A 27,945-nucleotide genomic window follows, 5' to 3' on the forward strand; every position below is an offset into this window, starting at 1 on the left:
GCAGCACACACCGAACTTTGAAATGAGGCCTAACCTTATATCTAATAACTAGATAGTGTATTTTGGAGGACAGTTTCATGAAAGCATCCAATTGTTTTATAACTAAAGTGCTTCTTTAGTCATAATCTCAATTTTTCCTTCGGCAAAGAAGCATCATGTTTCACATTCCCAGTCCATAAATTGTTTTTTTCTGCAAATGATTTATTATGTAATATTCTCAAATATTTTGAAAATCAAAATATGCTTAAGTCATACGTGTATGTGCATGTATTTGTCTGACAACCGTTTTGTTCAAAGACCTTGAATATGACTGTGCAGACAAATAATGGGATTTGGGAAAGGGAGGCGAGGGTACTGTAGCTGTGGGTAGAGCAGATCCCTTTAGGGGCAGAGGTGTTTAATTATGGGCCTTCACATAGTCTGGCTGTGTTTAGTCTGGCTCATCCTGTGTGTCTGTCTGAAAATGAAAGAAGCCTGAGAGGAATGATGGACTCCCAGGCTCCTGTGGTTTCTTAGAATTAGTTAGAGGCTTTTTGATAAGAGATTAGGATCAACAGGTATGAAGGCTAAACAAAGTTAATTTATGGTGTGGTGTGTTTATGTGTAAGTATGTGTTGTGTATGTTACCCATTTTACATATGGTTGTTGTAACGTGGTGAGCCTTTTTCAGTAGAGCTATGGTTATTGTCTGATTTAAACAGACAATCTACACAAGTGGAAACACACATCTCGTGCTTTTACTATTATTCATCCTTTAAACAAGGTTAAAAAAAATAGAAACAGTACAGTTTTTGACAGTGAGCCATAAAAAAAATTATTTAATGAGCGATGAGAGGTAGGTCTCCGCTCTGGCATCCCTGTATAAATCTTCAAGCCAGGAGGTGACCTCTGCATTTTACTGCTGTTTCATGAACATGTTTCACTGGGCATTTAAAAGGAGATTTTTCCCCACTAATCATTCCCACAGCTGTCAGAGGTCGCTGCTCATGTAAATTACAGCGCATGATTTAAGCACATTTTATCACTTGCTTGATTAGAGCGTCATTAATAAATGAAGGGCTGTGCATACTTATCATTACTCTCATTCTCCGGGTCAAGACACTGCAATCAGAGGTTTAATGTTAAAGCTTTGGCAGTTTAGATGTAAACTTTGATCAGTTTTGAATAGGTCTTTCCCTTCATACAGTTCACAGCTTCACATCCTCAAACCCCAATTATTTCTGTAAGAGGGATGTGCCAAGACAGATGCTTGGTACTTCACAAGGATCTTAGTAACAAGATGCTCAGCAGTGGCATTTGCTTTGTCAGTGATGAATCAGGCGTCAAGTGTAAACAACAGTGTTTAATGAAACGTTTTGGGAAGGCACAGCCTCCGTGGTCAATCAATACCTTCTCATCTGTGTCTGCGAATCTAATTTAGCACGTGATTTATCACCATGAACTTCTGAGGGACTGACCTGCGTGCTAAGCCCAGAGGTTGCCAGCTGTGTGACGAAAACTCAGCTCTCCTGACGTCACGTTTCATGGGGATCTTATAATCTCAGCTTTTCGTTCAGTCAGTCACACTCCTCTGAGAGACGAGGGAATGGGAGAGAAGTGGTGCTGCTTGGCACCCCACCAGGACAGGATGTGGAGCAGAAGCTGCATCAGATAATACCTCCTGCTGAGAGTGCAGGCAGCCATTGGTCCATCTGTTCTCCCCTCTGAATCACTGTTCCCCAAATAGAAAGCTGCTGTCTCGCCACTTTATATACCTCAATTCTCCACCTCACTCCTTGTTAAAAGTGTTAAGTTTAATGATCACATTTTTAGTACGTGAAGTCAGTTCATCTTCATTTCAAGAAGAGAATGTAAAATATCATGTACTTCCTGCTGTCAGCTATCAGTGTAAAATCTTTGAAAGTACGCTGTTTACTAAAAGAATGTTAAGCTGGTATGTGATCAGCATCAGCGCAGGATTTATCAAGAAACTCTCACTGTATCTATAGTAAAAAATCTCCTCGTTCCCTTCTCTCTTCTTTCTGTGACTCATTTTGTTATCTCTTTCCACTTTGCTTTCACACCCCCTCCCTGACTTTCTCCTGTGTTCTTCATCCTCTGCCAGGGTACCATCACAGCCTCCCTTCATCCCCATACTCCACCGGACCGGAGGGTCAGAGGCTACCTTCATCTGGGACGCTGTCGTCAGAGTTCCTCAACCAGGGCGTCCCTGTAAAGATTCTGCTGTTGGTGTGCAACGCTGCAGGGGCAGGCCAACAGGCTGTTAGGTAATTATATCAAGTGACCCTTTGCAAAACCCTTCTCCTGAACAGTGACCGCAACAAGCTAAGGCACGCCCGTCGAGCTTTGGGTTTCTCCATTTGTTGAAGTGGTGTGCGTAGGGCTCTAATAAGAGTGACCTAAAATCTCATGAGTTTGGACGGCGTTGTCTTGGTTATTATTACTTTTTACAGAAAAAAGAACAAAATTGTAAGGAAAAGATTAAACTGTGTCTTTATAACATAAGCAAAAATTAGCATGCCTGGCTAACCAGATTACTAGTAGTAACCTAGCATTATTTCCAAAGCCAAGGGGCATGTCTTTAGCTAACTATATTATTTTGCTGGGTTACGGATTACATCTGTTCAGGACTGAAATTGCACCTGTAGAAGCCAAGGTGCTATGATATCAGAGTTTAAGCTAACCTTAACTGCTCTGGCCTGCTCTTTATTTGGAGGAAGATGACACTCATCTCCAGCCAAACTTGAATAAGATAGCATTACGTTGACCTTACTTGCAATGTATGAACAATGTGGCTCCTTTTTTCATCAGCTGGTGAGGATGCCAGGAGCCTTAGTCTTTTAGCATTGCATAATTTATCTAACCATATGTATGATTAGGACCCTTGGCTTATAAAGGGTTCTTGTTTTAAAACAAATCAACTTTAGTTTTACCATAAGCATTAGCCTACACAAGCTAGCTTTAGCTGATAGAATCTGCTAGTCAACAACAACAACATCCACAGTTGTCGGCTAAAAATGAGAACCTCGCTTTTGTTTATTTCCATGTGAAATCAAAGAGCCATTGTTTCAAAAATTACTGCAAATGTCATGTGGCGGCAGTTATCATTGTAAACTGCACGTGTTGAGCCAGAATAGAAAGCTTGACAGGCATAGCATCAGTAACTTGAGGAGGGCTGGGGGGGGTTGGCACACTGACTTGAGTGTCAGTCAAGATTTTTGTTGGTTTCACTGTTAACAGCTTAGCAGATGTGAGCTCTATGCACCATAGCTCAGTCCACATTGTATATAGCCATGCTCTGGTGGAGCACATCAAGGTCAGGTTAGCTCCCTGTTACAGAAAGGAATGAGTTTCAAATCAATTGACTGAGGAATCTAACATCTAGCACGATATAGAGACCAGACACTCGTCTCCCTGAGTCCAGAGAGATCAATATAGGTGAGCTCGCCAACACGGCTGTTGAAGTTCAATCCCGTCCATGTCCCTGTTTCTCCTTCAAACGCCTCACCGTCGTTGATGAAGCGCCCCACCTATCTCACGCTCATCAGATGACAGCTGGAGGACTTTGTCTGTGCCAAGAAAATGACATTGGAGTCACATACTCGTTTCTCGCTCTGGTTGTCTGTAGAATATCACCACAAGTGCATTTCTGAAAAATACCAAAGTGTGAAAACTCTCGATTTCCTTGGTTTGTTGAAACTGTGAAACCAATAGATCACAGTAGATAAGGATTTAATAAAGTTTCACATTTTATGTGTGAAACCCAAATGTTCACTGTTTTTGCATTACTTCTCTTGAAAATTAGCATGACATTTTACTTCTGTTGTATCTAAATACTGATTCTCATGTCTGGAGTGGTGGATGAAGATTTCACTTCATGATCCCATCAAAAATCACTTTGAGGGAAAATAAACAGTATCAGTTCAGACTTCTGAAAGTATTTACTGCGTTCTGTATTTATTTTAAGTTGGGGGGAGTTAAAACGTGGAGCTAGAGAGTTGCTAATGCAAATGCGTTGTCTTTTGCTCCATAGAAATTTTCAGCTGAAATTTCTATGGAGCAATTTTCCCCTCCCAGTTTGTTTTGTATATCGTCTCTTCCTGTGTAGTGGTCATTAATCCAGACTAACTTATTTTGTGGATTTTATGGTATCTATGTATGATGTAATTGGAAAATGGTATGATTGACGATGTGATTGTCACAGAATTGTTTCAGTGTCTCTAATAATCGGTTAAAAAAAAACAAAACAAAAAAAAAAACAACACACACACACAGGAGAAAGAAAAAGGAAAAATAGTATCCTTACAGATGCAATAAAGCTTACTTCTCATTCATTACTCTTCTGTTCCTACTGATTAATATGCAGTTTTATAGCACCCCATTGTCATTCACTGTTTATATGCCCATGTGTCTTTGTTTGACTCTTGATTCACATGCATGCTCACATGGTCTCCTACTAATAAATCTCAAGTATACAATGGAGGGCTGCCCTCAATTAAGTGTGTATTATGATTAATGTGTCATGTGATCTATCATTTCAGAGGGATGGTTGTCCCTCTCCTCATCAGCTATTTTCACTCATTATCTCTCTCTGTCCTTCGGTAGATATGCTGTAATGAGAATTCTGCTCTAATGCTGATAATGTTCATAAATTATAATTTACATTACAATAGCATAATGAGACGTGTGAGCCTGGATTTCAGACGTTTCCTATTTCTTTTCAAGATTTGGACCTCCATTCCTTATGAGGGAGGACCGGTCTATTTCCTGGGACCAGCTGCAGCAGAGCATCCTCAGCAAGCTTTATTACTTGATGATCAATGGAGCCCATGCACAGGTACTGACAGCTGCTAGTAATAATGTGATAACTGATCCATGTAAGTAAATTCAGTTTTTCCCTTGGCCCCGCTTAACACAGTGCCAGGAGCTTGGAATGATTCTTTGACTTACATATAGACTCTTAAGCATAGACGTTTTAACCAATGTCCTCTGATTAAACTCTGACTTCCAACTTTCTGTTAAACAACTCAAATCTCAGATCTGCAAGTTGATGCAGTGGGAAAGAAAATAGTACGACTGTTTACCAAGTTTATTCTTATTTATTCTAATTAATTGAATAAACAGTAATAAACTTTGTATTCTATTAATTCCATTTTACTCACTGCAAAACTCTTGGCTAAAGTACACAGTTACATATAATAGAATTCAATAGAAATAATTCTATGAAGCTTGTAAAACTTATATTTAATAGCTATTTTGTGTGGGCAGGCTTGTTTGGAGCACTGGCTGGAGGCAGAGAGAGGACATGGCTCCCTCCTGCTGTGCCAGGACAGAGCAAAGCAGGCCAACACAATGGCACGGTGTGGTACAGGTGGGAGAAAGCCAGCTGGAAGCAAAGAGGAATTGCTTTCCTCATGCTGCACCCACTGGAGCAGACCAGAGTCAGGTTAACTGGTCTGGGACACTCGTTCACTGATACATAGAGACACTTACAGTCAAAGACAGACAAAGACATATGGCTGTACAGTCATCCAGGTGGTTCTGTTTTGTGTATTAATAAATGGATAGGTTGTGGACAAAACTGCTTCTCATTTTAGAGAGCTCCGATTAGAACCACTTTCTCATGTTTGTCCAGAGAACTTTTATCCCAGTACAACAGTATTAATGGCCTGTTACTGTGCCAGTCTCTGGCTACAGTAGCCCTCTGCCATCTTTACTGTCAGTATTAAGAGACAATATTGGGCTTTCTCAATATGAAAAAACTGTTTAAGTCTGTTAAACAACCTTCATTAATCTTAGGTTGTTAAGAGTTCTTTCCTTAATGTAGGCAGGATGGAAAGTAATCGGAACTTTAATAGGTGAACAACATTACACTTACCAGAAGCAATTCATATTAAGTTGAGTGTTAATTAGCAGCATGGGAAGCCAATCAACAATCAGTGATACAAATGCATGCAAACAAGAGGGTCGACCCCAGGCAGTGCTTGAAGTGAAGTCCCCATATTGGCATGTATGTTGGACCAGTATTAGCAAGTATTACAATCTGAATTCCTAGTAGGTTCCAGTGAGTGTGTAGGGCCGACTGGCTCTGCTAGCAGGCAGATGGGAACATGTCATTGTAGGTTTGCAAGAATAAGTCATGGTACATCAAAGAGTAAAATGTAGGAGTGAGTACCGGTCCACTTCGCGCACTGGCCCCAACAAATCGCACTATTGGTTAATTTACTGAAAACATTAACACCATTCAGATGTTTTACTACTAGACAGTGGCTTTCATGCTCCTGAACTGCAGTGACAAAATGAGTTTTCCTGTAACAAGCATCTTTACACTGAACCAATATTTAAGTCAGTTATAAAATAAATTACAATTATGCAAATTTAGTTATTTTGTGGCATGCTCGAAAGCCTTTATAAAGCATAAAGTTTGCTGACGAACCCGCAGACCATGCATCATTAGTAAGTGCCACGATGCATGTGGTTGAAAGGTTGGCGGACCCAAATGCAGGTAGAGAGTAGAGCAGGTACAGTTCAAAAGGTTTATTAACAAACTAAAAAGTGAGCACACTTACAACGAGCAGCTGAGTCCAGGTAATCCACAATAAAAATAATAACAGTTCAGACAAACCAGGTGATCCAACAGAAAAATCCAAGAAGGGAAAATAATCCAGAAAGCAAGGAAACTGGAAGACACAATGAGCAAGGCAGGCTAAACGCAACAAAAAACTGCAACATGAGACAGCGCATATACACACTACAATGACCAGAAAAGGACTGAATACACACAGCAAACATATATACACACAGGTGACCGGGATCAGGACTAACGAGGCAGCAGGGGAAAACCGAGAGACAGGCATGCAGAGGGTTAACTGGGGGAACAGACATAACCTAGGTAATCGACACTAAACACAGAATGACCATAAACCAATGAACAACTAATCAGGCAGAGATTACAATAACACTAAACAGGTAGACAGAAACCGAGCATGAAACAAACACCAGATAATAACAATATGACAAGAAGTAGGCCGGCACAGATCCAAATATGAACCGAACTGAACATAAGGCACAGGCAACTGACACGAGAAGAAACATACAACAGACTAAAACCTAATCATACCGACAGACTACAGACGTAACAGGGAGAACAGACCTAAACAGAACTAATAACAGAACACAGAGCAGACATGGGGCGAAAATAACAACCAACACAGAAGTACACAGACCAGGAGGAACACTAAGACATGAAACCAAAACCCAGACACAGAGAAATCAAAACCCAGAGAACGCACAGAACACCTCAGGACAGGATCGTGACAGTAAGGAGTAAGGGCTACCGTATATTTAACCGACAAAATGCTAGTTTTCCATCATTTGTCATATTATTCCATCTCATTTTCTGTTAATAGACCTTGAATTTATATGGCCAAATTACAGATTGTACCTTTTAATGTTTTCATATCTTTAGGTACCGCCCTGATTTCATTCTCACAATGAACATTATCATATATTTGCATTTATATCGCTGTGTGTGCTAATGAGACTTGATTAGGTCAGAAGGTGAGTCGTTGGCCTATCAGTCGTTCATGCATGGCTAAAAATAAACTTTGCCACTGCTGATCTACTGCATCTACTGTAAAACATGGGCCCTAATTATGCATGTACAAACAGCTTAGCTTGCTTAGATGTACCCCTGCTGTATGTCACTGTCAGATCAATTATATACTTCGCTCAAGCTAAAGGCCATTATCTTGCTTGTTTCTGCTCACTCACTAGTACTGTATAGGCTACTTGCCTGTTTTCAGCATATGATTGTGTGCAGTAGCATGCTGTTAATCATGTAGCCAAACACATTTTCAATCAGTGTCTCTCTCTTTGTGGAGCCAGTTGACACACAGCTGCAATCAAGAGCCATATAGAGCATGGGTTATACAAGAAAGCTGTTGACCAGCATGCTGTACATTACTCAGAAGCACCAGAAGAGAGAGGAAGAGAAGAGTCAGGTGCAACATTTTCAGTAACTCTGTTGGAGATCAGTATTCTCCTTTGTGCCCCATGCTGTCAGCCATTTAATTAAAACCAGGCTTGTACAGTATAATCAGTTAGCTGGAGCCTACTTCTGCCAAGAAAGGAGCAATACTCAAGCAGATGTTTGCTCTAAATCTTTCATCTCAACAGATTCTGTATTTTTCCTGCATCAATGAATTACACTCGCGGGTGGATTTTTCCTCTACCGTCTGATTTTAGCTTCGGCAAAGATGCAATTCTAAAACAAAAAACACGGCCTCTCTGACAGCCATTTTTTCCTGTTATTGACATCACTTGACATCTTCATTTTAGCGCTGGCTGGCTTGATGCTCACTAAAGCATACTTAGCAATATAATACGCTACAATACACTGCTGGCTGCACATCTACTGTATTTATATTAACTCAGACAAGCATTGTCTGACAAGCATTCTCGCATATCCCCATCTTCTCTAGTTAGACTTCAGGTGCAAAATCAGAAGAGCACTACGTTTTTGTTGAGGGGACACTGAATTGTTTGGATTTGATATGAGATTTAGTCGTAAATCATACACAATGCAAGTGTTGGCCCTCGACGTTGCTTACACTGACCATATTAAACATAATGAATAATAATGAAAACTTTTTATGGGTTGTAATTAGTGTGAGAGCTGTAGATTTTGCAGACTGGACATTTTTTTGTAAACTGCTGTTAGTCGCGTATATTTATCTCTATAAGAACAAAAAAGGCACCAAAATGTAGCCACATGCCTTTTGTCCCTCAAAATGTAAAAATCCTGCCCAGTGGATGTTTAGGTTTTTATCTCTGATCCTTAATTGATTGGAAAGTCTCAGTCGTCTCCCATTCACTCCCTGTTGTAGCTGCAGGCTGAGGTCTCCCCCGTCACTAATTCTTTAACTTGTTGTATTTTCCTCCCTGTTTGGAGTTTGGACACAAGAGGTATAGTTGTATGCTCAGCTACTCAAGCACTAACTAAAAAGTCCAAAATGTTAGCTGTAAAGCTTTTCTTATTAAGCAAATACACTTTTTGTATCAACAACACATCAAATTGTATCATTGCACCCAGGTTGGTGGTGCAGTTAGTTAGCGATCAGTTTCTGGAGCTGTACCTCCTATTCCAATTGTGGGTTTGAATCCTGCAGCTGGTACTAGTGTTAACTGGTTTCAACTTTAAACACCTTTAGCCTATGGTGTTTGAACTTAATGATAACTAACTAAATATGGTGACCACAAATTCCTCAGGTGAAACGTTAGTACATTATAACTTTACACAGCTGTCTGTTGTTGAAACTTAATGATGCTAATTTATTCCACCGTTTTTTGGCATTTATCTTCTCCATTTGTCCTACAAACTTGGTTTCAACTTCAAATTGTACATCTTCATCATGAGATGGGTGCTATTACCTGTGTTGCTGATATCTGTAATGGTTGATTTTATATTAATATTTTTATGCATTTTAAAATGAATACGTTCCTATGGGACTCCTCTTCCAACCTAGCGGGGGCGGAGCTAGATTCCCATGATGCATGGCAGTGAAGAAAGTTTTGATAAAATTTGCGAATAAGTCTCCTATTTGTTTGAAATACAAAACAAATACTTTGTGATTTATGTATTTGTTAAATGTGTCTGCTTAGAAAATAGTGTTTTTGTTGGTAATTGTCATTCTTGTGGTGGTTTACTGTTGAAACCAGGAGTGAAGTGCCTGTTTCATTTAATAAGAACAGTTGCATTGAGTAATCGATAAAAAGACAGTCTTCTGAGGGTTGCGTCTTACGCCAGTCATTGATTTGAGTCATGATAGTAATATATTAAAGCTTTCTAATTTATGTTGTTTGTGTTTGATGCTAACAAAATGGAGAGTCCTTACTGACTTCAAAATTCTATGATGTTAGGCTTTCTAAATGCAATCATTGTCAGCATGACATTAAGTCTTTCACAGCACAGTTCTTTGGCTGTGATGGTGCAATGGATAAGATCCCTGCCTTTGGTGTGAGAGACCTGGGTTCAATCCCACACTGTGACCCATCCACCATTGTGTCCCTGAGCAAGACATTTAACCCCTCGATGCTGCAGAGGCGTGCGACCTCCGACATGTATAGCAATTGTAAGTTGCTTTGGATAGAAGCGTCAGCTAAATGAATAAATGTATCTTCATTTATTTTATTCTTCAACAGCGGAGTAGCCATCACAGAAAATATGTTTATAAGCAAAACATGCCTTCTATTGGTGCTTAGGAGCCATTTTTTTTGTCAGAATAAGACATGATTGACAAAGAAACTTGAAAGCCTTCCCTTCACAGTGTATCTGAGTAGTCCGGTGGTGGAGGTCTTGCTCTTGCTCCGGATCCAGAGATTGATGGACAAAACCCTGCTCACAGCATGTTAACGAAAAGCGGGCCAAACTTAACACATATGTTTGCTGAACAAGTGTGCAGCACATCATTGAGTCTCTTAGCTGATGGAGCCGCACATTGCACCGACAGCGGTAGCAATTGCAAAAAATAGCTGCCAGCTCTCATACGCATTTTCTCAAGGAAATGCCCATTCTAGTTCGATATTTTTTGCCTTGACAGGCACAAACAATGCCACAAGCTCACACCTTGTCGAAAGTAAGACCATGGATTTTGTCATAGGGAAACATTACACGTTTGAGTCTCCAGCCATGTCTGTGGAGCCCTCATGCTCATGCACTCCTCCGATAGAATGCTGAAATTAATTTTCACAGGTTTTCTCCTCCTCTTCTCAGCTGTCAGATTTCAGATGCTTGGGGGGTTTTTTCTCACTCACACACAACAAATAATGTGTTTACACCGACTGGTTTCTGGTGTTACTCTCACATATTTCTCTGCCTCTACTTGGTGGAAAATAAACATGTACATGTAACGGTTCTCCCCGAGTTTGTACCACTCTTGTCCTGACTCGACGGGCGACCTCGGGTACTGGAGGTGGACGAGTTAATGAGGAGGCCAAAACGCATGAGCACTAGTGTCGGTCACAAGTGCGTCTTTTAAGGCATCGGGGAGTGAGGTTTACTCACTGCACAGCCATCGGGCTTCTGTTACATAAACACAAACATGCACAATATTTTGCTGTTATTTTTGTCCCATGCAGTCCTATAAGTTACTGTTGCTTCACATGTCAAGATCTGTGTTCTATCTCACGATAACAGTGTCAGATTTACAGTAATTTGTGTAATTGTCCTTGAATTTTAGACAGAGGTAGACAAAAGTATCTTCTAATTTCTACCCGGCAACTGTCAGTTTTGTTGGCTGAAATGAGGACTGTTGTTAGCTGTGTTTATTTAGTAAAGCTAACAATGTTTCCAGCATTGAATAAGGGTCTCTTAGCTATGGCTACATGGAAATAAACAGCAGTTATTTAGTCCTAGTATTAAGTATGAGTAGGAAAACTGTGAGATTAGACGTTTTTGTTTTAATTCTACCATCTGTGTTTAGCTACTTAAATTCGTGCTTAATTGTTTGAACGTTTATGGACATAACGCTATCACAGATAACAGGTTTTGCTGAGGTTGCAAGAGTGTAAACTTCACAATCCAATAAAGAGCAGGACTGAACTGCTAATGTTAGCATACACTGTGATAAAGTAACGTTCGGGACCGGGTTCCATGCAGTGGGGAAATAATACACAGTGGATGTGCTAGCTGTGAATGTGGCTTTTTATATTGTAACCTCTACCCTCACAAACTAATGTAGTAGGCTATGAAATGCCCCTGGCCTCCGAAGTGAAACTGAGTTAACACTGGAAGTATTAAGCTAGTTGGCTGGACATGCTAACATTTGCAGCTTAAGAGACAAACACGCATCCCTTTGCAGTCTGTCCTTTTAATCAGGTCCTACTTTTTCATTATCATATCATTCTTACTGGCCCAGGCATCCTGCTTCAACATGTGGAGAAATCCAAAACTAGGCCTGCTGTAAAGCTAAGACAAACTAGGATTAGAAAATCGCTGTTTGGATGAGGGGTTAGTGCACGTGTAGAATGGTGGTGATGTTGGTGAATCCTCTTGTTAAAAAAGTAAGTAGCTTTGCAAATACAACACCTTTGGATGGTGTGGGGTATAAATCATACATCACATTAAAGAAATCTCCACCCGTTTTTTGAAACAAAGTTTAGGGGGAAAAAATCCAATTTCCAAGAGGCTCGAATTGGTCTGACTCTTTGGGTGGTCTTCACATGTACACACAAGCCTTTCACTGGAACTCACAGTAAGCCCAGGCAAGTCTGTAATGACAAGAAAATGTATCTTGAGTTTACACTTGTCATCTAGCATTACAGTTTTTTTATATACAGCAGATTGAAAATGAACACACAGAAAAGTTGATGAGTTCTCTGGAAAAGCAACACACGGCACTGAAACACCACAGGGAAGAGTGATGCCTGCAGTGTCTATAAACACATGATGCTGAAAAGCTGAAGATAATATAGTCTTAGTTACACGGCCCTGCATGTGTACTCAAAATCAGGACATGAGACCTAAATGTTCCTTGGACATCAAGTAGTTCTGCTGCAGTATCTCAGCAGCGGACTGGCAATTGTGATACTGATACTTTAAATAGGCCTATATTGCATATGTGAGTAATTCAGAAGTGTAGTGTATCTTCCCCTAAGGGTTATGCATACCAGTGGGTTCATGTGTTCAGCATATCAATATTGTTGTCTGCTTTGGTGTGCTCCTAGTCATCAGAAAGATCCTTCCTGCTGGTTCAAGCTTTCCTCACAGGACTGGGTGGTGGGTGGTTGTGTTTGAGCTCCGCCAGCAGCTACACACTAAATTTCACGGGAACAAGAGGAGACCAATTTCATTTTTGCAAAGTGCTCCTTCATTCCTAAAGCACCTACAATCCAAGGTAGATCTCAGAGTAATATAAGCATGCTTTGAAGAAGGAGAAGAGGATATTAGTCTTGTATTTGTTGTTGTCTTTTTTCCTCTCAATTCTGGCTTTTCAGTCCAGTTGAGAATATGAAAGAGTAGTCAGATTATCTGTGGTTATCTTTTTTTTTTGTTCTATTTGTTATTAATTTTTCTGTAAGATAAAACTTTGAATGCAAACAAAACTTTAACTCTGCACTCTGTGTTGCTACATGTTGATTCAAGCTGAACTGCTGTGAGCTCAAAATGTCAGGTGCAGGTCTTGGCCTATATTTCATGATGGCCCACTTTCTTCTTCTTCTCCCGTCTTTTTGTTGCTTTAGCCTGTTCACAGCAAAGTTGTTAAATATAACCCTGAGAATACGTCCGTGTTTATAAAAACTCAGTTCAGCAGTTTTAAATAGTTTTCAACAGCCCAAGTATGAGTAGACAAACAAGACTCCAAATAACATGTGCCAGCAACATAACTAAAATGTCAACACAGGAAATCTAAGTCAAATTCCAACAGTGTTGGCTGTAAACAGATTTTTGTCATTATGTGTTAATGACATTTCATTTGCCAAGACTCAGGCCTTCCACAGAAATACGGAAGCTTTTGGCCATATTGTGAGTGCCGCATAGAACGATTAATAGAACAATCCTCGGTCACTGCCTTTGATCATGGGAGACACAAAGTGTGAGAAAGACCACTCACTTAACCTGTTTTATCTTTTGATAATAAGATGAGGCCAGAAGTCCTATTGGACCTACCAGGTTGTATGATGGGAAGATGAAGATTGTTGACAGTACAAAAAAACAGCTGAACCTAGCCTGAAAAAAATAATTGTGCAGATGAGCCAGAGTCTGTACCAAACACCTTGATCTGCTGTCTAGAAAACTGCACAATATCTGCTTTGATCAAAAGGGACATATCTACTTACACAAACCATGTGAAACCTAACTATGGTAATCTTCTTTCGCACACACACGTTGGATTCATAAAACAGTTTCAGCTCACGTTTGTGGCCAGAAATCTCCAAACTGAACAGTCATATTGACTGATCACAGCAGAAGTCATGAGAAATGTTGCTGCTTCTTCAAAATCCTGAGCCATGGGTCTCATTTTGCTATAATGAAACCATCTCATCATAGTTATGCAGAACCACAATGGGTAAATAACACCACAAAACTAGAAGCAGAAACATTTCTTATAACTTGCTGTGGTGAATCTGTGTTTGGTGGCAGTGCTCATTTTATGTCTTAACAAGACTTAATAGTCCACAGCCATGCTAGCCACTCAGTGAGGCTGTACTTACACACTATGGTGCTTTGAGCTAAACGCTAACGTCAGCATGCTGTTCTAACATGCACACAATGATAATGTTTAACATGTTCACCATCTCAGTTTAGTGTGTTAGCATGCCAACAATTGCTAAATAGCACTAAACACAATGTACAGTTGAGGCTGATGGGAAATAGTTTTGCAGGTATTTTGATCATAAATCTGATGGCACGAGATGAAATGTCCACCAAAGTGATCAAAATTTATCCTGAGAGGAACATGAATATTCATGTAAATTTATGAAATAGTTATTGTGACATTTCACTAAAATCCTCAAATGTCTATCTCATTCTAGTGCTAGGGGAGAAGTCAAGTGATAACAAAGGTCAGCTTCATCCTCTGGAGACCATGAATGTCTGTACAAAATTTAATGGCAATAAAGAGATACTTCAGCCTGGAAGTAGCTGACCAACCAACCAGCCAATGTTGCCTTTCATAGAGCCAATGCCCCTAGCATGGCAAATAAATCTGAGATAAAAACAGACAAAAGCACTCATTCAAATTTGTGGACCATAGAGAGTTTGTTTGTGGATTATGAATCTATTTGTAGATCATGTTTTGTGGCTACAAGTTGTAATATATGCATATGTGACTTACAGTGTGTGCATTTACAATAATAATGACATTGATTTACTCCCATTTACTACAGTAAAGTTTTAAATGGTTTATGTAGGTACCTTTTTGTCAGCCCAGTTAAGTTGCAGAGTTACCAGTATCTATAGGGATTCAACCACTGCCGAGTCCAACATCGTAACATTCTTAGTTAGTAGTAAAGCTGTGAGGCTTCATTTGGAAGCTTGAAGTCCTGAAAATGTTGTGTTGTATTGCTGTTTATACTCTTGTTATGAAAATCAACATACCCTAATGGCATGTCCGTGGCTTTACAGTATCATTACTGTGCCCTTCTTTCAGAATACCAGAGTTCTGTTCAACATCCGTGTAGTGGGAGGATCGGCATTTTACAGCTACCTTTCACCTCAAGATGGGCGGCCACTCTACCACCCTGCCGTCGACAGGTGAGGGTGTCGGAAACGCATGAAACATCAAGCTAATTCACGTCATGGATGTCAGACACACACGCACACACACACACACACAGCTGACTCTCATGGTCTCAAAACACAAGTCCTGCTGTTCCAGATGTGTTAATTGATTTGCCCCTCCATCTCCAGAGCTCACCATATGTATAATTGGCATTTCTTAAATTTTATCAGCTTTTTTTCTGCAGTTTGGGGGACTGTTGATTGCATTGAAGCCTTTAAGCCTTTTAGGCCAAATAAAAGTGAATAACCATTCATGCAAAAAAACGTATATTTCTCTAGGTGCAAAAACTGCAAGCACACAGACTTTTATCATTTGAGCTGACTGGCTGTGTGAACACTACATTCGTCTATTATTACACTAGAGGATTATTAGATTTTTCTAAATGTGTTATTTTGTGGTAGTTATGGTCAAAACTTTCAATGCTGAAATGACCCAATGTTCCCACAGGCTCATTCCCATTTGATCTAATGTAATCAGTTCTAATTTAATTTAAATGTGCTCTAATCTAATAGTGTTTATAACTCTAGGCAGGCAGCCAGTTACTGAAGACATATTGACAAAAAAACACGTGTGAAGTACAGCCTTTTATTTTTGTGATGATTTGCACAGTCTATACAGCTGTCCTGAAACTGGTGTTTAGTTTTTCATCTTCTTCTTATGTATACCATACCAACTGTAAAGGTTAGACCTGATTTTACAGCATGGACTGACATTTTATTCCTTATTCACAAATGCATGTCTGATGGCTTTCCCTTGCAGAAATGAACTGCTGTTTCAAAGGGGCCTTTTGGCAAGGTACTAAAAGGACTTCCATTTGTGTAGTTGCTAAGAAAAGTTCATTCATTCGTTGAATGGTGCCAATGGGGGCAAATGCTTTTGAAATCTTTTGTAACGCAAATGTGCAGCACACTGTATCCTAGAAACTAATTTAATGATAGTGTTTGAACTCTAATGATTCAGAAATGTGCTCTGTTCCCGAGTCAACCCACATCAAACAGTGCAAGAATGTACTAGTGCAAGTGTTTTAGTCTACTTTGTTCACGCATACCAGCCTCTGTAAACTGGTTTACAGAGTTGAGGTTGCTCGAAGATGTTCCACCTCTCATCGAAGAGGCTTCTTCAGTTCCTAAGCAGCAACCTCAACCAACGTAATCTCTAGTATGTACTTACCAAGTGGCTTGTTACAGTTTGCTTATTTTTAGCCATGCTAGCAGAATTGCTCTGTGGATGTCTGTTGATCACTCCAGACTGAATTGTCTCAGCAACTGTGAGATAGATTGCCGGACATTTTGACGTTGGTGATCCCTTAACTTTTCATCTAGCTCACCATCAAGTCAAGGTTGAAATTTGTCCAATCCTTTGGTTTGGGACAAATTTGTCCAATCCTTTGGTTTGGGACCAAATACTTGCAAAACTAATAATATTCCCGCCAGCCTCATAGGTTGTGTACTCACGGTGTTCAGCGCTAATTAGCAAATATTAGCATGCTAAACTAAGATGTTAAGCATGGTAACATTGTCATTGTGAGCCTGTTTGTTTGCTTGTTTTTTTGTCCTAATATAAACTGGATATACATATTACATAAACATAAAAAAAAATATTCAGTCATGTTATTGTGAGCATGTTAATTCTAGCATTTAGCTCAAAGCACCGCCGTGCCAAAACACGTTTGAGAGCTGCTAGCATAGCTGTAGATTTAGTCTCTAATGATAGTCAAGTGAAACGTAACTTATATCACAGTTCAGTGAAAACAATATTTTATAGGCAAGAGGCCTTTTGATATATTCCTGTTCTTTCTCTTTATATCAACAGAGATTTCTTTGAAAGGGTGTTTGAGCTATGCTTGTTTTTCATTCCTTAACTTTGTTTGACAATATAATGAACTCTCTTAATTAACTCAAGATCCATTTATTAGCTTTTTCTTGAGCTTTCAACCACTTCTAACAATGTGATCTACTGAAGACTGTGAGAAGAGATCGAGGACCCTGGAAAAAGCTACGAACCTTTTTAGGGAAAGGATAATTTGGTCAATTTTCTTTTGATGTGTTGAAGCTCAGCTGTGAACTGTGGGAACGGTGTGTGCATAATGAAATCAATGGAGAATACAGTAGTATACAGTACTGTACATCACAGGGAAGACACACATCAACAACACAACGATGACAGACAAAACAACATGAGAACAAGATTTGTAGCTCCCTCAGTGAGTCACCTTGTTTAGGGCTGCTGTGGCTGCAGGTACCAGGCTTTTGCCAAAGCGAGTCCCTCTGCACCTCAGGGACCTGTACCTGCGCTCAGACATTGGTGAATTATCATCCAATGTTACCATTTAAAATTTTAACTAGTCATGTCTCTGTCTGAGCTCATATATCAATCCATTCATGCCTCACTGTGGTAATGCTGGCACCTAGTGGTTAAAAAGCCTTAATACAAGCAAACTCAAATTATTCTAATAAGGCTGTAAATGAAAGAGCAAATTTCAAAAAGCAAAGTAAAACAGGTTAATGGAGGAGTCAGTGATGCTCCTTCCTCTACACTGGATGAACTTTCACCTTTATGTCTTTTAGAGTTCTGAAGCTCTGCGGCTCAGGGGGACCTCCACATGTGAAGCTCATCATTGAGTGGGAACACAGAATCAAAGACTGGTCAGTTTGTTATCTATTACAGAACACCTCCTGTTTATTCTAGCATTTTTCTCTATTAAAGCATGTTTTCTATATCCGCCTCTTCATGTCCTGGTCCACAGCCTGTTTGGTAACATTCAGGAGGAGGTGGTGAAGGATGCAGAAAGCGTGAGGAATCAGCAGCAGCAGCACGTCCAACAGTACAGTTGCACCTTGGATGAGTGCTTCCAGCTCTACACCAAAGAGGAACAGGTAGTCAGTCTGTTATCAGTGGATACTTGCACCAACAAGTTGCTCCATTAAGAGCCATGTGTCCTGACAGTGAGCCTCTTGAATTCCTCCCTAATCAAACCTACCTAATGCCATAATCATACTGTTGTTGTCTATGTTTCTTGAGAGTAAGCAGGCAGTGGTGATGGGACTAAAATAAGATGCTGTTTATCATTTTATTTCACACAGTTTAGTTGTCAAAGTTTTTACTATTCTGCAGCATTATAACTATTCATAAGACATTTTACTTTGAGCCATACTCAGATTTAGAACAGGGACGGTGTAAAATAGTTGTAAATTTATGCATACAATGTAAACAATGGATGCACAGTTTGAAAAGGAAGTCATGAAACAGTCAAGAATATATAAGCTATTTAGTCAATTGAAGCTTGGATATGTTACCAAGATAAATAATAAATTATAAACAAATCATAATTTATCATTTAGTTGACACTTTTTTCCAAAGCGACTTACAATTGCTATATGTCAGAGGTCACACACCACTACTTTACATTCTAGCAAAGTGTCATTTCTTCAGTGTTGTCACATGAAAAGATATAGTCAAATATTTACAAAAATGTGAGGCATGTACTCACTTCTGTGAGAAACTGTAAATGCATGTGCCTGAATAAGCCAAAAGGCTATTTTGCATCTGCTGTCCCTGGACTGGTGGTAATAAGTCACCCTAAAAAGATATAGGGATTAAGCTATAAATAATACATACAGATTTTGCCCAATGGGATAAAGGTTGATTATACTAAAAGAAAAAAAAAACATAAAAATAAGAACAGTTGGTCAAGATAAACACCAGCACACACACCCACAAGCCCAACTGTCAGCCCATATAACAAAGAAGGTACAATAGCAATCAGTTTTTTGGTAGAGATGAGCAAAAATCAACTTTGCTGGGACAGTAACATTGTTTTTTAGCACACATTTCTGAAAAATCATAATGCCTAACTGGTTATTTATAACCCCAACCTGACCGGACCACAATCAATTTCTAATAGAAAACTCTTCTGAAATTTGAAGAGACTACGCTGCAAATTTAGTTTTTTATCATTGTTAATGCACTACAGAAAGTAACAAGTGTATAAAAGAACCTTGGCACCAAGAGTGTATTACAGTTCATACACCTTTACCAACATGCAGCGCAGCTCAGTGGTTACTCTTACATCCAAAATGCAACAACAACACTACATATACATCTCAGAATCAACTTTTGTACCAGAACACTTGACGAAATTTGTCTGTCAACGAGAAATATTTGTCACTTAGTACACAGTGACCTGAAAAAACACTAACTAGCAGTAGCATTACAATATGTAGCTTTTATTTATTATTTTGGCCACGCATTCTCATTGACAGCGCACAGTATGTCGTCCTTATGTCCTGTCTGTCCCACTTTCCTCACAAGTCTTTCATAAAGGAAGGAAATGATGCGCTCAGTGTTGCGTGGCCCAATGAGTGGATTATTGATTTTTCTTTCTTTAGATTTATCATAATGTTGCAATAACGGCATCTAATTTTTCTGTAATTTTGTGTTATGAGAGGTTTTGTGCGCAAATTTAACAGTTTTTAAAATAGCTTGCAAACACTTCCAAAATAGACTGTGAATACAGTTTTGGTGGAGGTTGAGTCTGAGTGAGAAAACATTCATGAATTTAGAAAGATCGGGGTCATTGAGTGCATTTTGTGTCAAATCAGTTGAAAGTTATCCACAGTTTAGTCCACAGTAACTGCCGTTGTGCTGATTGTGTGTGACAGGCTGAGAGATTGCTGTTGCTGTTACCTCGTGTCACCACCCAGTGGCGCTGCAGGCACAACAATGGCACTCCTGTCAGTCTCCAGTCCCCAAACATGTACACCCTCCCTCAGAAGCTTGCCCACCCCCCCTCCAAAATTTCACATCTCTGAGGTTTCTCCAGCGTTTAAACGCCCTCACCCTTGCCTGGTCATATAACTTCATAAATTCTCTGTTTTATACTCTTCAGACCTTTTCCCCTTTGGTTGTTTCTCTTGGCTGGAATAATGTTTAACCTTCAGCTAGTTGCAACAAAACCTCACAGCTAGATGCCACTAAATTATTCATTGTGTGTGTATCTGTCAGTGTGCATTCATATTCTTTAATTTTTATTTTAAGAACAATAATTCCCCCGTGACCCTGTACGCAGGACAAGCGGTTGACGATGGATGGAACAATAATCGCATCCATCCATCAACTGCTTATGTAGCCAATCCAAGCTGACACTAGGCACTACAATCACTCACACTCACATCCACACCTAAAGACAATTTAGGGTCACCAATCAACCTAGCCTGCATGTTGTTGGAGGGTGGGAGGAAGCCAGAGCAAACCCACACGGACACAGGGAGAACATTCAAACTCCACACAGAAAAGCCAGGGCAACCAGACGACAGTGCTAATCACTGCATCACCACACCGCCCACAATAATCCCAGACTGTTCTAATTCTTAATAATGTCAGTAATATTGTAATCACAATAGTAGCATTTCTTCTGTAAGTGGGACATCTGAAGCAAATCTGTCACTCATTTGGCGCATTAGTGAGACCGCTGTTAATTCTTCAAAGGCATAAAAGATGAAGACATAATATCACACTTATCGGATCTTTTGTCCGCTTTTTCCAGTCCAGAAGTCACGAGGCATTCTCTCACACATTATATGATAAAATATGCACTCGCTGAACACACACACGCATTATTATCTCACTTGCGATTCAAACTGACACAAGAAAAAAGATGCGCACCAACAGCAGAAGAAAATCTTCAGCACTAAACTGTAAAGTTTAAATGAGTGACCTTGTTGAACCTCAGTGATTCATTGTGGCCCAATATTTGAGATGGTAATCAGAGGGAGGCGGGAAAAATGAACATAACTAGTAGCCATAGCAACAGATGCTATCTATTTCCTGCTCCAAGCGAGGCTCATTAGTACTAAGAATTTCCATGGTTCAGTTGTACATGCTTAAGTTTCCAAGAATATGATAAAGTGGAACATGAAAGGAGGTTCAGGTTCATCTTAAGGTGGAGTGGAAGAGTCATTTTTGTGGCTCTGTCAGGTTGGTAAACAGGCAGAGATGCATTTTTGTGTCTATTTCACCATCTTTTCTCCTTGGCACCCTCTCCCCTTCCAGCTTGCCCCAGATGATGCCTGGAAATGCCCCCACTGTAAGCAGCTGCAGCAGGGCATGGTGAAGATGAGCCTGTGGACGCTCCCGGACATCCTCATCCTCCACCTGAAGCGCTTCAGGCAGGTGGGAGATCGGAGGAACAAGCTCACCACGTTCGTGCATTTTCCCCTGGCGGGCCTGGACATGACGCCTCACATGGTGAACCGCAACCACGGCACCCATCAGCCCCCTCTCCAGCCTGGCTGGAAACAGTCCAGACGACCTGACTTGGCTCCCCCCGACTTCCTGTACGATCTGTATGCTGTGTGCAACCACCATGGAGGAATGCACGGCGGACATTACACAGGTCCGAATAACTAACACCGCCTGAGGAAAGACCTGTAGTAAAGATAATACATTGAAAGGGCACCTTTCAAAAACAAAGTTACAACATTCTTTACAGTAAAACAAAGAATAGAAAGTGGATAAATAACTAAATGTAAAACATACATCATAATAAAAGAATTGCAACTGATTAATAAGACATAAATTAGTTCTAAGAAGAGATTTAAAAGAAGATCAACCTTACTGCTGAGGGGCTCGGACAGCAAAAGCCTGATCAGTAAAGGCCTTGTCATCCTTACTGACAAGTCAAGCTTTTGGAACCACATCCTATCAGCCTGGCTGCAGCTTTTGTATCAGCTGCAGTCCTAAGTGCATTTGCATGAGCAAAAGATAGCAACGCAAGAATGAATTCTCTAGATCTGATAAAGAAAAGATATACCTAATTTTAAATGTCTCAGATGAACAAAACAGGAGTCGTAAATGACACCTGGACTACTGGCTTGAATTTTTAACATTATTAGATAGGGCAGTCACACTAAATGGGCGAGTGTTATTAATGGTAGTGGTTAGGCTAAAAAAGGTAGTAATAATAATGATCTGTAATTTGGAATCATTTATTTAAGCCATTCAACTGCAGGCAATCTTTAGACCTCCAAAAGTTCATCTCGGTTGTTGTGATTGCAGCCTTCTGTAGGAACTCAGTGGACGGCCAGTGGTACAGTTACGATGACAGCAGTGTTGAGCTGGTTCCAGAGGCGGAGGTGTGCACACGTGGAGCCTACATCCTTTTCTACCAGAGAAGAAACACCATCCCCACTTGGTCTGCCAGTTCCTCAGTCACTGGTTAGTCCTTTCAAATTCTCTGTAGCAGCGTGTTACACTGACTACAGGTGTGCCTGCTTTACATCATTTCGACAAAATATAGAAATATCGGAAGGACTGGGGGAGTATCATTACACTGGACACCATCATTATTTTCAGCTGCACAAATCAATTATTTTCCTCTCTGTAACTTCAGTCTGCCAGCATTGTTTCATGTACTGCTTTTCAGCAGCAGCATGTGTATTTTCAGTGTAATCTCAGTGACTGTTTTTAGCCAATAAATGCAGGTTGCCAGTGGTTGGAGAGAAAAGCTGACCTGTTACCAGCAATGGTCTCCATTTTATGGAGTCAGAGAATCATTCATCTCATGGTTACAGCATAATGAGGGTATTCACAGATTGATGGAAATGCTGATGATACATAGATTTCAGTGTGGATGTGGAGTCGTTAGGGAAGCCTATTAGTATGTTCTGCTGTACATGTTTATGACTGCCCATGGCTTGTTTTTGGGTAAAAAAAACAAACTCTGTTCTCTTCTCTTTTTTGTTTTGCAGGTTCCACCAGCTCATCCACGTCGGACCACTGGCTGGTCCGGCTGGCAGGGGGCAGCAAGAGGGGTAGCGTGGTGTCAGCAGGAACCATCCCTGGACCTTCAGGGCCCAAACAGGCCCCAGAGTCTCCAGAGCTGCCAGTGTTTGGAGATGAACCCCCCAAAACAGTGGAAACAAGTAGGTACCTAAAATAGCATGTATAGTATGTTTTAATTGTTGTGATACAAAAAAACACAAGCAAAACAAGTATTTTAAAGTTAGTCCTAGTTGATCTGGCGACACCCATGGTTGGTGTTGTAACAGCAAGTGCAGTTTAATAGTACAGCAAACACTGACCAGATACTTTGTTAAAAATACAACAGGTGAGCAACTGGTGTATCTGTTTACAGTGCAAACAAACAAACTCAAGTCAGTCAATAATAATTGCAGCCACAATCTGCAAATCTGCAATCATGCTGCAAACATCATTAGTAGTTTTCCCACACAACAGCAGGACACAGTAAAGTTGGTTATTTCAGTTGGACATGTGCAGCCTGTCGCCTACAACTCAAGCTCATGCGGCTGCTCCTTGTGGTTCTGTGACTCCCAAAAATATTTAAAACTGATCCAAAATGACCAAAGAGTCAGCGCTAACCTCTGTGACACTGTGTGTCACCCAGTGTTTCACCATTTGAACACTGTGATCTAACAGTAGAAGGAGATGGACTGTTTGCATTAGCAGTAACTAAATAAAGCTCTGGTACGGCTGTAGGAGAGTGAACAGTAAACAGTGAGACTGATATCTATTAAATATTGTTATTAAATTACAAACCGTGAAGTTGGATTACATGCTGCATTATTTCCTGGGAATCCATCGTCCAGGTGAAGACAAGTTGAATCCAGTGCAAAAATGTAAACTATTATTATACTTTTAAATTGTCATCTCTCTTTAATAAGCAATGAGACCACCACATTATTATCATACTGTATTGCCTGGCAAGTCCACTGCCTCATAGTATGTAGTTTTACAGTTTTATATTATTGCAATACTACATTTAATTACATTACATGTTGCGTTAAATGAAAGTAGTCTCCAGCTGTCTGTTTTTTTGCATCAAATTGAATTAAAATGTTCTTAAGTTGTGAAATATTTCATCCTGAAGATTTAACTCTTTATATGTATTGGCCTTAGTAGGTTTAGTGGTGGTAGGTGAGCATGCAGTGCTAACGTATCATGTCTTTGCCTCTAGATGGGTTTGAAGCCAAGCCGTTTGTCCGTGGGACCCAAGGCAGGAGTGTAAGCATGAGATCACCAACTAAGCCCAAGGAGACTCTGAGCAAGGTTCTGCCTTTGCGGTGGTCTTTTGGCTCTAAGGACCGCATTAAACATCCAGTCCAGATGCAGTCAGGAGAGCTGGTGGAGTACCTGGAGTCTGGGCGCCGGCCACGATGTACCAAAGACCCTATCATAACACTTGTGGCCACCCCACCACAAAGGAATGCCCAGGGAAGAGCCTTTGAAGTAGGACAGGACTGCAGCTCACCTAGCGGTAGCAGTCTTAGTTGTACGGACAGACCCGGTTCCGACACTTGTTACTCCCCCAAATTACCAGAGGGACAGAGCAGACCTTGTGTGGAGAGAATCATGAGCCAGGGAGTCAGTAACAGCAATGTCAAAGCAAGGGATTATGGTTCTCTGAGGCAGAGGTCATCTAAGAGAACGAGGCAGGACCAGGGCAGGACCCTGGACCTCCATCTTCAGCTTCAGAGAGGGGCCATTCTAGTCGGGCATATCAGCCACAGTGCACCTCCAAGCAGAGATTCCACTTTGAGAAGGACCAAGGTCCAGACGGGGGTGACCTCCAGGACACAAAAAGACTTGTTACAGATGGTCATTCAACCTGAGGACAGAAGGGGGCAGAGGGGACAGGAGGGTCGCAGCCACGACAGCCTCTTGTCTTTTTTCAAACCTGGTTTCATGAAGAAAGACCTTCCTGGGTCACCAGTCAAGGGCCAAGACAGGCGTATGAATGGCCACGGACAACTAGGAAAGCTGGCAAGCAGTAATTTAGCCAAACTGTCCCTCTCCAATGGAACGCTGTCCACAGTGGCACCAGAAGAGAGGAAGGCCAGCGTCATCCCGACCTGTGACACCCATAACTGCAAAGTGCAGCTAGTCAACGGCAAGACGGGGAATCACGAGCCCGCAGACATTAAGCGCGCTCACAGTTCCAGTAACATCCAGACCAAGCTGGATCTGACCTTTCGCAGATGTGCCTCCCTTCAGAGGAACGGTGGAGTAGTGGCCCCTCCAGCCCACCCCATCCTGTTGTCAGATAAGCCCAGCTACGCCACTCTGCAGCGGACACGATACAGTACCACCTCCCTGGGTAGGCACAGACCTGTCCCCGAGTCCTGTTTTTGAGCCCGTGGTGCAGGCTAAGTTTTGTCACATACAGAATAATAAGGGCTGTTGAGTTTTTTTCAGTTCGGCTGGTTTTGAGCACAAATTAGAGCACAGGGTTGGAGTTTTGCTCTTGTAAATGAAGAAATAATAACGATTTAAACAGGATTGGACAGCTTCCCTTCTGCTATCATAAGTAACGCAGTCATTGACATTTTGGCAGTTGAGTTCAGTCTGACAGAACAAGTCGAAGTGCTTTCAATTGCAATAAATGCAGCCTCAGTTTTCAATTCAAAAGTAAAGCTAAGTCTGTTTTATTCTAATCATTTATGTTAATCTTAGTACAGTAACTGGTTACCATGTGACTGATGGCTTTGTTTTTTCTTTTTTCCATCAAAAGTGCCTCTGTGACAGCCCAGAATGACTGTTGAACACTAGGACCTCTACTGATTTCTACACACGGCACCCAGAGAAGCTCCCCAGCAGAAGGCAACACTGCAAAGTATATCTTCTCGCTCCCCTTCATAGTACTGTTATAAGTTCTTACCTGTGTGTGTCTTAAAATAAATCTATGCAGAGTTGAATTAACTGAGGAGAAATACTGCTGTTATTTGACTTTTCCCCTCGTTTTGTGTTACAAAGCAGTCTACTGTTAAAACACGGTTTTGTTTAAGATCAGTCTATGAGAAGTTTTGTTAATTTGCATGTTTTCAGCTCATTATACTTTCCTAAAACCAACATCCGTTTGGAAGGTAGGAAATTAACCTGAAAACTTGGCTGGTTAAAAGATTCAGGATATACAATTTACAGATAATGGGCGAACACGGGATATTGTTACACTGCAAAGAGCACTAACACCTGCACTGTAAATTGGCTGCTATAACATCATTTGCTTTGTCATTTACTATCATTTTCCTGTTATATTTCCAATGCACTAAAAGAAATCCATTCTTTATACATAACCATCGCTGCATTAAAGTTACATTGCGAATGCCAGGGCAATTACACTGTACAAAAATTAGCAAAAACAAATGTGTGTGTTTCAGGCATTGATTAATAAGACAATTAATCTACAACTTGTAACCAACAGATTGCTAAACTGTGGGAGAGGTTTGTGGTTTGTAGACGTACACTAAAGGTAACATTGTGAAAAACCCTTCCACTCAAAATTGCTTTTTTTACCTACTGGTGTTCTTCAAGTGTCTTCTGTAGATGAAGAGTTTTTTACATCAGAAAACCGTAGGTGGGATTGTTCTGACTAAAAAGTTATTAACCACCCCCTCTTTCACTAAAGTCTGGTCTCAAGTCTTGAATTCTTACTGATAAAATGCAGACATCAACAAGACCAGATGCAAAAGCAAAGCTCAGATTGAAGCAGAGGCGCTCTCTCTCTCTCTCTCTCTCTCTCTCTCTCTCTCTCTCTCTCGCCCTCTCTCTCTCACACACACACACACACAATTATTTTTAATTATTTTTTCTCTGCAGCCACTGGAGTCCTAATGGTAACCATGCTTTGTCACATTCACATAAACTGTAATAAAGTCACCACCACACATGCAGTCGTGTTCCTGCAGCCTAATTCACAGTCATCGGTCATATTCACCGTTTCTGTATCTGCACAAAGCTCTTTAGTTTACTTCTGCATTGTAAATTTGTCACTGAGAATTATTAGGGAATGTAAAAGTGAGAGTCCTGATTGTTTGCATACACTGTAACTGTTTTCACGTTTCATGTTGTGTCATTTAACATTACTGTTTAACAACACTCTTTACCAAAATGAAATGCTAGTACATGAAGGATGTTTCTGAGACATTATTTGGGAAATATGGCTAGATTATATTTTATTATTAACTTTTTTAAAAGTCTACATTTTGTACCTGATGTGTAATTATGTAATTTAAGTACCAGATTAAAACCGTATGTTTCAGGTTACTGTATAAGGTCAGATTACATACCGTAAGAGGGGGTGAATTGGACACAACACACAGAAGTCCCTGTACTGGACTGTCTATAATGTCTGCTTAATGTACTGCTAAGTTTTATGGATTGCAAATTAAACACAGCTTTTCTCACAAATGGATTCAGTGCAGCTGAATGATTTATAACAGGAGGTTCAGCCTGTGCATCTCATCATTCTTATATCTGGCTATATCAGGTAGTTACAGTATTTTTTAGGATTCAAGACAGACGTGCTTATGCTGAGTGAATTGGGAGCTCTGCTAAGGTCAAGCAACTTATTAGCTAGCATAGTGGCACTCCACAGCTCTAATGAAAGTTTGTGTCCCTAAAACACGGCGAAGTGAGGCCAGAGTGCTGAGAAATTCGGCGGTTTCTGCTTAATACATAGCCATTGTGTGTTTATCTGGGATTTTTGGGGATGCACCCTTAGGACAAGTGACATCCTAATCATGTAATCACATTCACATGTGGTCAGGAGACCATAGTCTGGATGCAGTGTAAAAGGCCTATATTTCATGATCTATTCTTTGTTTATCGTGATTATTTTAATTATTTTAATTTTCCTGGTTATCTC

General features: G+C 40.5%; 1 protein-coding gene across 2 annotated transcripts in view; it reads left to right on the forward strand.

The window, feature by feature from the left end:
* Positions 1–27,492, forward strand: part of usp43b (ubiquitin specific peptidase 43b) — a 71,765-nt gene extending 44,273 nt beyond the window's left edge. The window contains exons 7-16 of one of the 2 annotated variants that reach the window (XM_038694384.1): positions 2,105–2,267; positions 4,726–4,837; positions 15,153–15,256; positions 17,852–17,929; positions 18,031–18,160; positions 21,336–21,678; positions 22,341–22,499; positions 23,033–23,206; positions 24,259–25,398; positions 25,813–27,492. In XM_038694384.1, the coding sequence (XP_038550312.1) occupies positions 2,105–2,267; positions 4,726–4,837; positions 15,153–15,256; positions 17,852–17,929; positions 18,031–18,160; positions 21,336–21,678; positions 22,341–22,499; positions 23,033–23,206; positions 24,259–25,398; positions 25,813–25,823 (2,414 nt within the window). In that variant the 3' untranslated portion in view covers positions 25,824–27,492. Of the gene's footprint in view, positions 1–2,104; positions 2,268–4,725; positions 4,838–15,152; positions 15,257–17,851; positions 17,930–18,030; positions 18,161–21,335; positions 21,679–22,340; positions 22,500–23,032; positions 23,207–24,258; positions 25,449–25,812 lie in introns of those variants that run through there. The other variant, XM_038694383.1, reaches the window with a different exon arrangement.
* The last annotated feature ends 453 nt before the right edge of the window (positions 27,493–27,945 follow it).

The sequence above is a fragment of the Micropterus salmoides genome, unplaced genomic scaffold, assembly GCF_014851395.1.
Source record: "Micropterus salmoides isolate LMB-PRFRI ecotype aquatic unplaced genomic scaffold, ASM1485139v1 Ms_hic_scaffold_10, whole genome shotgun sequence".
In the NCBI taxonomy this organism is placed as follows: domain Eukaryota; kingdom Metazoa; phylum Chordata; class Actinopteri; order Centrarchiformes; family Centrarchidae; genus Micropterus; species Micropterus salmoides.